The sequence below is a fragment of the Cervus elaphus genome, chromosome 19 (genome assembly GCF_910594005.1).
Source record: "Cervus elaphus chromosome 19, mCerEla1.1, whole genome shotgun sequence".
Classification (NCBI taxonomy): domain Eukaryota; kingdom Metazoa; phylum Chordata; class Mammalia; order Artiodactyla; family Cervidae; genus Cervus; species Cervus elaphus.
The window spans coordinates 37,686,148-37,698,047 of NC_057833.1; the positions used below are offsets into that span (position 1 = coordinate 37,686,148).

Below are 11,900 nucleotides of genomic sequence, written 5' to 3' on the forward strand. Positions count from 1 at the left end.
TCACTGTGACAAGTATAGTAATGATGAAAAGTTTGAAATGTTGTGAAGAATTACCAAGATATGACACAGAGACGTGAAGTGAGCAAATAGACACTTCCTGTTAACTCTTCAGTGTTAGAAAAATGACACTGATAGACTCGCTCAATGCAGGGTTGCCACAAACCTTTAATTTGTGAGAACTACAGTATCTGCCAAACACAATGAAATGAAGTGTGCCTGTAATGAAGGTGACCCTTTTCTGTCCACTGAGAGTCCAGTAGTATATGTTAAAGGCATACTCTGCAGAATCACATCTTAGTTCTTTAATTGAACAGTTTTGAAAGCTATAAGAGTCTGTAGTGGAGGAGCTTTCAGTTTTAGTAGAAAAGAGTTTTAGTACACATGGGTTATTTTATTACTTTTGTTTAGAAGATGATAACAGGTTTATTGTACAAGTATAAAGAAAAAGGCAAAAAAAAAAACCCCCAGAATGCAGCTCATCACTCTGAAAGGACCACTAATGTTTTGAGGAATAAATTTCTAGGCCTTTCTGTAGGAATAGAAAAATATAATTTTATAGGCATGGAGCTCATGTCATTTGTGATGTTTTATGAAAAATATGTCTTAGAAATCCATTCATGTTGGTACATATATTGATGTTTAAAAGATGCTTTTCTTTTTAGAAATAAAATTCTCCTTGTTATGGTTGTTTCTGGATGTTGCATTTTTCCATTATAGGCTATAGACCTAAGAAAAAGGTGTCTTAAATATCTGGATTCTATGGGACAAAAAGGCCACAGGATCTGTGAGATTCTCCTGTAAGTAAAGGCTGAAAGCTTCACTGTTGCCTCAGTATGCCCTTCGTTATGTGGTCGGTTCTGTTTAATCCTTGGAAGCTCTGGTGTACAGTAGTCTAATGTGTAGTGAGGGCTGTCTTCTCAGTTGTTCAGGACTTGACTTGCATCTGTCTTTTTGTCTAAAAATAACCCAAAAATCAGATCTGTACTGAGAAATCTTATATAGTTGAATCATTGAAAACAAATTTGTCATATGTAAAATATATCTTGTTAGAGTCCTGCAATTTGAATTAGATTTCTCTGGGATTCCTACAACGCGGGAGACCTGGGTTCGATCCCTGGGTCGGGAAGATCCCCTGGAGAAGGAAATGGCAACCCACTTCGGTATTCTTGCCTGGAGAATCCCATGGATGGAGGAGCCTGGTGGGCTACAGTCCATGGGGTTGCAAAGAGTCAGACACGACTGAGCGACTTCCACTTCACTTCACTTCACTTCTCTGGGGTTCATACACTATTCTGAATGTTGTAAAGAGCTGTCAGCTGGGGAGAATTAGTTCTGTCAATTCTTTTTTTTTTTTAGTTCTGTCAATTCTTAGCCCACTCATTCATGTCCCTGTGTTTTCCATGATAGTTGGGTTCATCTCTTAGAGGTAATTTTTAAGTTAAACATATGGTTTGTAGGCAGCTATTTCAATAATAATTGTTAGAAACCTGCCTTTAAAGCATAGCCACTTATTAGCTGTATAAAGAATAAGATAAGAATTTCACAGGGTGGAGGCAAAGCAGTGAAATGAGTGTATTTTGAACCCCTTATGGTCACTGGAAGCAAATGCAGGTTCCAGGTTTTAATAAGGATACTTTAGTAAGGAACTTGTTAAATGAATGATATGAAGAAAAGTCGTTAACAGTAATCAGTTCTTTGTTACATTATTTAATATAAAGATCTTTGTTATATATAGGTGTTGAATAAAATACCCATAAGAATAAAAAATATAGGGAAGTTTTAAAAAAATCATAAGGTACACCAGATTGTCTATAAAGCAGTTATTTCCTTCTAGTCTTTTCTGCTTAAGATGTATGTAAAATGTGTATAAATACATACATGTGCACATACATGGACACATATATTATCACATACTTAAAAATGTTTTCGTTGGATTCATACAGCAGAATTTTATATGTTGCTTATGACATTATACAACAGAACTTTACTTTTATAACATTCATACTTTTGTTCCCCCTCTGTCTTTTTTTAAATATATAAAGAGTTCAGCTTTTTTGGGCATCTGAGGCCCCCTCCCTTTCCTGATGCCTTTAGTCCAGCTTTTGTATTTTTTTCATTAACGCCTTCCCACTCCAAATTTTTAAAAAAATTTTTCCATGACCAGAGAAAATAATGAATAGACTTTTTTGTTTTTTGAGTTAAGCTTTAGACTGCTATCTTCTCAGAACCAGTTTTCACCTCTTTGGGAGTGATACTGCTGCTCCCTTGTAGAGCACATGCCCTAGTAGCACTTATATCTTACATGCAGGTTAGCGTGAGAACAGAGATGCATAGGTTAAATTTGATATCCCTCTGGCGATTTGGATAAAATTAATTACTCTCAGTACTTAAGTGTATAATCACCTAGGAATGAAGAAATTCTCTTACATAACCGTATGCCATTATCACATTTCAGAAAATTGACAGTCACTATTGTGTAACGTGAACTTCCCAGGTGGCGCAATGGTAAAGAAGCTGCCTGCCAGTGCAAGAGATGCAGGACATATGGATTTGATTCCTGGGTTGGGAACATCCCCTGGAGAAGGAAATTGGCAACCCACTCCAGTATTCTTGCCTGGAAAAATCCCATGGACAGGGATTTTTCCTGTCCATGGGGCCACAAAGAGTTGGGCATGACTGAGCTGGGGAGCTTCGGTCCATGGGGTCACAAAGAGTTGGACATGACTGAGCACACATGCACATACACATACACACACACACACACATGATGTGTAATATAAGATTCATGTTCTGATATCATCAGATATCTTACAGCTAGCTTCTTTTCCCTAATTCAGGAAGTCAGTCAGGCTTCATGCATGTACTTAATGTCTCTTTAGTCTCCTTTAGCTTAGGCTAGCCTTCCTTTTTTTTTTTTTCCCTATGGCAGTGCCTTTTTTTTTTCCTTTTAAAGCCTCCAGGCTAGTTGTCCTGTTTTAATGTATCTATTATTAGTGAGTAAAAGTAAGTTATAAATGAAGTACTTTTTTCTTTCATTAGAATAAAATGTGTGCTTTAAAATGGAGTGGAGGAGAGAACTAGAAGAACGAACAGCAAATCATTAATAAAAAATATTTCCAGAGTGGTTATTATGAAGTCTTTTACATTTTACATATTATGTTTTAACTTTTTTTGTAATCAGAAATAAAACAAAGTAAAATGTAAAAAGCCAAAAACAATCATATTTTAAAAATCTAACAGGTGGATTTGAGAATGGCTCTGTTAAATATCACGGTGTCTTTGTAATTAGTATACTAGGTGTCTACAGGGATTCATCGATATATTTCTTTGCTGTTTTTTCAGTCAGTATTTACAGGATGAAAGTAAGACCAAAAGAAATATTGACCTGAATCTTTTAGAGTGGACCCACTACAGCATGAAGCCACATGTGAGTGATGATCTTTGTATTTCAAATACTTTGTTGCATTTCCTGTTAGTAGCATATTATTTTGACTTGGCTTTCTTCCTCCCCTTATTCATCCTTATGCATTCATTTTCCTGAGGTGTATGTCCTAAGAATGATCTGCTTCTAAATCTTTAGAAATTCACTTAACCAAGATGTTTGCTTTTAAGCCTTGATCTTGTTTCTTAAATTATAAATGTTAAATATCTGATAGGATGACTCAAAAATGGAAGAAGATTAAAAAAAAAAAAAGATGCAAGTCAGCTACTTTTCTTGGTTGGCATTAATGGGAACTTCAAGTTCCTGTTCAAAACTTATCTGAGAAATTTGTATACTTAGATCTTTAGGGTTCCATGCTGTGAGTCCTCAACAATCAGGCGTGCTATTTGTGAATGTTCTTTGAATCTTGTCAGATTTGAATCTTATTGCAGGTTTAAAACTGCATACATCATTCAGTCCTAATGGCTCCTTTTTGAAGTCAGCTACATGAGTTCAATTTTAGCCCTAATCTGTGTGTAATGGCTCAGTTCTCTTTATCCAAAAGCAGTTTCATTTATAAGTTGAATAATTAGAAGAGTAAGTATTGAAATTTCCTGAGGAGAGCATAGAAAAGAGTTTGTGCTCTTTTCATTGAGGATGAATAATTGTGTTCTGGAATGGAAAATGTAATAAGACGTTCTTTGTAGTGGAATCTATAGTTCTCTGTATTTGTATAGTGGAATCTATAGTTCCCAGCATTCTGAGAGATGCTGGGCTCAGGAGAAAAGTTTGAGGTACCTACCATATGTATGCATTTTCAGCCTTTTCCTTTTTACAATAATACTTTGTATTTCCTTAAATCCAAATTGAGTTGTCATCTAGTATGTTTTCCAGCAGTGGAATTAGACTCACTTATACTCTTCTTCTCGTTATGCTTATACTCTTGTGCTCCTTATAATTGACAAAGTGTGTAAGGGGCTGGCCAGCATTTAGTGCAACACAAATTTGGAGATGTGTGAGTTTGCTTCACCTGGCTTGGAATCCAGCACCTTTGGTTTATGATGCCCTTGAGTTGTGCTTACAAGCAGTAAGCGCTTTTGTTTTTTCAGGACAGAACTGTGCTCTTAAGGCAAGATTTCCTGATTGGTTAAAAGCCTTTCAAGAGGCTTTTTCTTTCTACTGCTTGCAGCTGTGGTGGTCCAAAGCAATTCAGTTTAGTCCAGTCGCTCAGTCATGTCCAACTCTTTGCAACCCCATGGACTGCAGCATGCCAGGCCTCCCTGTCCATCACCAACTCCCAGAGTTTACTCAAGCTCATGTCCATTGAGTCGGTGATGCCACCCAACCATCTCATCCTCTGTCCTCCCTTTCTCCTGCCTTCAATCTTTCCCAACATCAGGGTCTTTACCAGTGAGTCAGCTCTTCGCATCAGGTGGCCAAAGTGTTGGCGTTTCAGCTTCCACATCTGTCCTTCCAATGAATATTCAGGATTGATTTCCTTTAGGATGGACTGGTTTGTTCTCCTTGCAGTCCAAGGTACTCTCAAGAGTCTTCGTCAATACCACAGTTCAAAAGCATCAATTCTTTGGCACTCAGCTTTCTTTATAGTCCAACTCTCACATCCATACATGACTACTGGGAAAACCATAGCTTTGACCAGATGGACCTTTGTCAGTAAAGAAATGTCTCTGCTTTTTAATATGCTGTCTAGGTTGGTCATAGCTTTTCTTCCAAGTAGCAGCATCATTTAATTTCATGGTTACAGTCACCATCTTCAGTGATTTTTGGAGTCCAAGAAAATAAAATCTCTCACTGTTTCCATTGTTTTCCTTCTATTTGCCATGAAGTGATGGGACCAGATGCCATGATCTCAGTTTTCTGAATGTTGTGTTTTAAGCCAACTTTTTCACTCTCTTCTTTCACTTTCATTAAGAGGCTTTTTAGTTCCTCTTCACTTTCTGCCATAAGGGTGGTGTCATCTGCATATCTGAGGTTATTGATATTTCTCCTGGCAGTCTTGATTCCAGCTTGTGCTTCATCGAGCCCAGCGTTTCTCATGATGTACTCTGCATTTAAGTTAAGTAAGCACAGTGATGATATAAAGCCTTGACGTACTCCTTTTCCTATTTGGAACCAGTCTGTTGTTCCGTGTCCAGTTCTAACTGTTGTTTCCTGACTTGCATACAGATTTCTCAAGAGGCAGGTCAGGTGGTCTGGTATTCCCATCTCTTTCAGAATTTTCCACAGTTTATTGTGATCCACACAGTCAAAGGCTTTGGCATAGTCAAGAAAGCAGAAATAGATGTTTTTCTGGAACTTTCTTGCTTTTTGATGATCCAGCGGATGTTGGCAATTTGATCTCTGGTTCCTCTGCCTTTTCTAAATCCAGCTTGAACATCTGGAAGTTCACGGTTCACGTACTGTTGAAGCCTGGCTTGGAGAATTTTGAGCATTACTTTACTAGCGTGATGAGTGCAATTGTGCAGTCGTTTGAGCATTCTTTGGCATTGCCTTTCTTAGGGATTGGAATGAAAACTGACCTTTTCCAGTCCTGTGGCCACAGCTGAGTTTTCCAAATTTGCTGGCATATTGAGTGCAGCACTTTCATAGCATCATCTTTTAGGGTTTGAAATAGCTCATTTGGAATTCCATCACCTCCACTAACTTTGTTCATAGTGATGCTTCCTAAGGCCCACGTGACTTCACATTCAAGTATGTCTGGCTCTAGGTGAGTGATCTCACCATTGTGATTATCTGGGTCGTGAAGATCCTTTTTTATATAGTTTTTCTGTGTATTCTTGCCACCTCTTCTTAATATCTTCTGCTTCTGTTAGGTCCATACCATTTCTGTCCTTTATTGAGCCCATCTTTGCATGAAATGTTCCCTTGGTATCTCTAATTTTCTTGACGAGATCTCCAGTCTTTCCCATTCTTTTGTTTTACTCTATTTGTTCACATCGATCACTGAGGAAGGCTTTCTTATCTCTCCTTGCTATTCTTTGGAACTCTGCATTCAAATAGGTATATCTTTCCTTTTCTCCTTTGCTTTTGTCTTCTCTTCTTTTCACAGCTATTTGTAAGGTCTTCTCAGACAGCCATTTTGCTTTTTTGCATTTCTTTTCCTTGGGGATTGCCTTGCTCTGTGTCTCCTGTACAATGTCACGAACCTCTGTCCATAGTTCATCAGGCACTTTGTCTATCAGATCTAGTCCCTGAAATCTATTTCTCACTTCCACTGTATAAGCGTTAGGGATTTGATTTAGGTCATACCTGAATGGTCTAGTGGTTTTCCTTGCTTTCTTCAATTTAAGTCTGAATTTGGCAATAAGGAGTTCATGATCTGAGCCACAATCAGCTCCCAGTCTTGTTTTTGCTGATTGTGTAGAGCTTCTCCATCTTTGGCTGCAAAGAATATAATCAATCTAATTTCGGTGTTGACCATCTGGTGATGTCCATGTGTAGAGTCTTCTGTTGTGTTGTTGGAAGAGGGTGTTTGCTATGACCAGTGCATTCTCTTGGCAGAACTCTATTAGCCTTTGTCCTGCTTCATTCTGTACTCCAAGGCCAAATTTTCCTGTTACTCCAGGTGTTTCTTGACTTCCTACTTGTGCATTCCAGTCCCCTATAATGAAAAGGACATCTTTTTTGGGTGTTAGTTCTAGAAGGTCTTGTAGGTCTTTATAGAACCGTTCAACTTCAGCTTCTTCAGCATTACTGGTTGGGGCATAGACTTGGATTACCATGATATTGAATGGTTTGCCTTGGAAAGGAACAGAGATCATTGAGTCGTTTTTGAGACTGCATCCAAGTACTGCATTTCGGACTCTTTTGTTGACTATGATGGCTACTCCATTTCTTCTAAGGGATTCTTGCCCACAGTAGTAGATATAATGGTCATCTGAGTTAAATTCACCCATTCCAGTCCATTTTAGTTCACTGATTGCTAAAATGTTGATGTTCACTCTTGCCGTCTCCTGTTTGATCACTTCCAATTTGCTTTGATTTATGGACCTAGCATTCCAGGTTCCTATGCAATATTGCTCTTTATAGCATCAGACCTTGCTTCCATCACCAGTCACATCCACAACTGGGTGTTGTTTTGCTTTGACTCTGTCTCTTCATTCTTTCTGGAGTTGTTTCTTCAGTGATCTCCAGTAGCATATTGGGCACCTACTGGCCTGGCGAGTTCCTGTTTCAGTGTCCTACCTTTTTGCCTTTTCATACTGTTCAATGGTCTTCTCAAGACAAGAATACTGAAGTGGTTTGCCATTCCCTTCTCAAGTGGACCACATTTTGTCAGAACTCTCCACCATGACCCGTCCGTCTTTGGTGGCCCTACACAGCATCGCTCATAGTTTCATTGAGTTGGACAAGGCTGTGGTCCATGTGATCAGATTGGTTAGTTTTCTGTGATTGTGGTTTTCAGTCTGTCTTTTCAGTCTGTGGTTTTCAGAATGTTTACAACATTCTCCCTCTGATGGAGAAGGATAAGAGGCTTATGGAAGCTTCCTGATGGGATAGACTAAGTAGTAGTCTTAGTTTTCTTGCTAGGGAAGAGAAGTCAAACTCTGCAGTGTTGAAATAGGTTAGTTGTATTGTAAGCATATTTCCAATTGAGCCACCCTTAGCTCTTTTCAATATTTATAAATTCCCCTGAAACAGTTCTGACTAGAATTCATATTCCTGGTAATACATCTTCTTTCACTTTGGTTTATATGAGAGGTGAGAGATGGAATTCTCACTTTGCTTTTCTCTTTACTTCTAGAAAACATTTTCTATGAGGGTCACATACACCATATCGTGGGTTGAGTTTTTATACCACATAAAGACTAACTGTGTTTGTGTGTGTGTCTGTGTGTTTGTATAATACCAGATTGAACATTTACCTTTATAATATTGTTTATCCACAGTAATGTTTTGGAAAAGTCAAAGGAGTTTGTACTTGATAAAATTTCATCCCTTCCTCTCTCCTTTTTTTGTAATTATAGGAGATTCCTCAGCAGTTGAATGGGAGTGATTGTGGAATGTTTACTTGTAAATATGCAGATTATATCTCTAGGGACAAACCTATCACATTTACTCAGGTGAGTGAAGACCCCTGCTTATCCATTTACTTGTTACTAAACAAGGTAAACTCAGAGCATGTTACCTCTGCTTGGCTCACATTAAACTCTTAATCATGGTAGCTGTGCTACTATTCTTGCTGTAAACCTTGGCCATAGTCCTGCTCTTGCTAACATCAGGTTTGTCACTGTGTATTCTCTCTTTTATCCTAGTCGTTGGTGACCAGTGGGACAATCTTCATATCTCTGAACTCCAGTGTTGACTGGTTCTTGAGTATTAATGATAGCTTTACCCAAAGAAGGAGGCATGTTAGAATATTTAATAGCATGGAGAAATCAGGCCTCTTGAGAACTTAAGCTGCAGGTTTAAGACAGAGCTATGAATGCTTCTTTTCCCTTCTGTTCTGATAATTTTTGGTTCTCCATAGCTCTGCATTTGAGTGGAAATTCAAATATGTTGGGAACTGTTGAGAATTTATGTTAGTAATAGTGGATTCTCAAGTCTTTTCCAACAAAGGACAACCTCCTTTAAAAAATAGTTTGCTTTAAAAGAAAAAAAAGTTTGCTTTAACAGACCTCATTTTGATGGCTACCACATTGTACATATTGAATAATAGGACTAATATTAATCCCATTCCAAGTTTTTGAACAGAATGCACTAAGGATCCCATGCCGAATTGATATAATTGGTTAACTTCAGCAGTTTTACTAAGAATAAATGTGCAATATTTTTACTACATGTTTTGAGCTATTAAAATAATTTACAAATCCATGTGTTAAGACTTTTTAGGCCTCTCCACACTAGTTTATAGGAAAATAGTATATCCAGATACTTATAATGAAATACCTCAAGAGTATAGACTTGATTTCATCAGAAGAGTCATAGGTGATTTTGGATTTGTCTTGCTTGTTGTTGCTTTGAAAGTTGGCCCATGTGATGATTATCAGTTAAAGCAGAATATTAAGCAAAGGATTTCATTTTTTGATGCTTCTAAATAACAAGGAATTATTATTTGACTTGACATTTGAAGGAGAGAAGTTGCTATTTGAACAGAATTTACAATGGAAAACATTTGATATAGCAGAAACTTGTAGGCTTGTTTTTTCTGTATTTAAATAGAGTTCATGTTTTTCTCATAAGAAAGCAAAAAGCGTCCATTTTAGAATGGTTTGAAAATACATAAGTAAAAAAGTTACTTTTTGTGCTGCCACTTAGCTGTTTCCCTTTTTGGTACACGTTTTTGTTATGAAGCTGTTATTGGACTCTTGTATAATTCTGCATCCTGCTTTGATTTTCCTTAACATGTAAAAATGCTTAGGATACATACAATAATACATATTATAAACCTTTTTTTATGGCCTTATAAATCTGTACCATGGGGTAGCACAGTCAAGGCTTACATAAAGAACACGATCATCCTACTTTATTTACATGCTACACCTAATGGTTGTTGATGCCCTGGCACTTTCACATGTGATGACTATGTTGCTTGTGGATTGTCTGCAGCACCAGATGCCTCTGTTCCGGAAGAAGATGGTGTGGGAAATCCTTCATCAGCAGTTGCTGTGAGAATGCCCCACCCCGTCTCTCCAGCTGCTGGTGGTTCTTTCATGGACGGACGTTTCCATATACCTCATGCATTGTGGGTTAAGAAGTCCCTGCATCACCTCTGTTCTTTCACAGGTACTGAGCTGTCAGAAGTGCATGAAGGCCTCTCTCTGCACCCTGGTCCTGACTTGGTGTGCAGCGGGCTGCTTGCAACCCTTTTTATAAGGCTGTGCCTGCTCAGAGCCCTGGACTATCAACCCACACAAGAACATACGCTAATTAATACTTTTTTTTAAAGATTTTTTTTCCCCCTATGAATGTGGGAAGTGCAGAATTTATTTTATGATTTGTTTTTTCTTTATGTTTGTTCATGTGTATTCATTCACTCACTCATTTGCAAACATGATGGGCAGTGGCTGTTTTCTGCTGCTCTTTTAAAGTTAACTCTAAATTACTTGTTTGAACTATTTATTTCTGAAAGGAATGTTGATCAAGCTGCTGTTCCCTGCTAAAGATCCTGAGGGAAGTCAGTGGGGAAGGAAGGAAGAGTTAATTAGCCTCTACAGCTAGAGCAGTAACTACTGACTTGAAGCAGGAGGTCTTCTTTCTTTTGAGGCTTGACAGTGCCAGGAGAGGTGCCGTGGTGTAGGGCTCTGGTTGCCTTTCAGAGGAAGTCTACACTACAGCATTGGCATGGTATCATGGAAAAGTGGAACTATGGCCCAGGAACTCTGGCTATCTAAGTGTCTTCAGAAGAGTGTCGGAGTCATCCTAAAGAGACTTCCCTTTCTGGAAATGAGGTACTTTCTGGAAATGAGAGACTTGGCTACTCTTAAAACTGGATTTGAAGTAACTGTAAACCCTAAATCTTCATTTTGATCCCAAATCTGCTTGTGTATAAGCCTCAGATATGTAAGGGAAGGGCTGGCCTGAGCTGTTGATTTCAAAGGATACTGTTCAATTTAAAGCTGTTTTCTCTCAACGTTTTTTTTTTCCTTTATATGAAGTCGAAATTAAGTTTTATACTCATTAGCATTTACATCTCCCCATTCCACCCTTACTGAAATCTGTGCAAGAAAATTTAGTACTTGGTTCTGAGGTTGCCAGTTCTACAGTAATCTATTTTGCATATGAAAGTTTGTATTTAACTGTTTTGTTCATTAAAAACCTTACAGTGGTTATGCATATTTAATTTCAGGAAATTTAGAGTTGGTCAGAACATATTTTGCAAAATCTAGTGCCTAGTGTTGCTTTTTTGATGTAATAAAAGGTTGTCTGGCAGAACCTGAAAAGTATACGCTGAAATGATTTCTAACCCTTTCCCTACTTCCCACACTTGACCTAGTTCACAAAAGCAGGAGGTCAAACTGGAAAAATTGGGTGCCAGTTGTTGCAGAGGCATACTTTTGCAGGTCGTTTTCCCTGAGATGTGTAAAAGTCTTGGTATAGGACATGGGGCCGGTGGTACGGATTGAAACTGCTGTGCCTACCTGGTGGTCAAACCAGAGGACGTGTGCTTAGGTGATGATGAAAGAGGGAGCCAGTTGGGCTGAATCTCTCTCAAGCTGAGGCTGTTCAGAGAACTCTTCTCACAGCCTCCATTCCTTTCCTGAGGCTGCTGGAACTGTGCCAGTGAAAATTGGGATCAGGCAGCTGGCACAGCCAAAAAAGGCCAGAGAGGTACTGGGTGAGCAATACGCTGAACACCCACTTGACACTAGTAGGTTTCACCTGGAAATTTAGAGCCTTTGTTAAGATTTCCTCCATGTGGGGTAAATCCTGTTAGGAATGGGAGCCCAAATGAGTGATGCTGGGGGCTAATGTATTTGTATTACAAGTATTTGGAGTGGCTTCTTAGAGCAACATT

The 11,900-nt window shown here is 38.5% G+C and overlaps 1 protein-coding gene across 3 annotated transcripts in view; it reads left to right on the forward strand.

Moving 5' to 3' along the window:
* SENP2 (SUMO specific peptidase 2) overlaps positions 1 to 11,323 on the forward strand; it is a 33,340-nt gene extending 22,017 nt beyond the window's left edge. For all 3 annotated transcript variants that reach the window (XM_043874460.1, XM_043874461.1, XM_043874462.1), the window contains 4 exons: positions 718 to 797; positions 3,343 to 3,427; positions 8,410 to 8,505; positions 9,992 to 11,323. In XM_043874460.1, the coding sequence (XP_043730395.1) occupies positions 718 to 797; positions 3,343 to 3,427; positions 8,410 to 8,505; positions 9,992 to 10,054 (324 nt within the window). In that variant the 3' untranslated portion in view covers positions 10,055 to 11,323. The remainder of the gene's footprint in view (positions 1 to 717; positions 798 to 3,342; positions 3,428 to 8,409; positions 8,506 to 9,991) is intronic.
* The last annotated feature ends 577 nt before the right edge of the window (positions 11,324 to 11,900 follow it).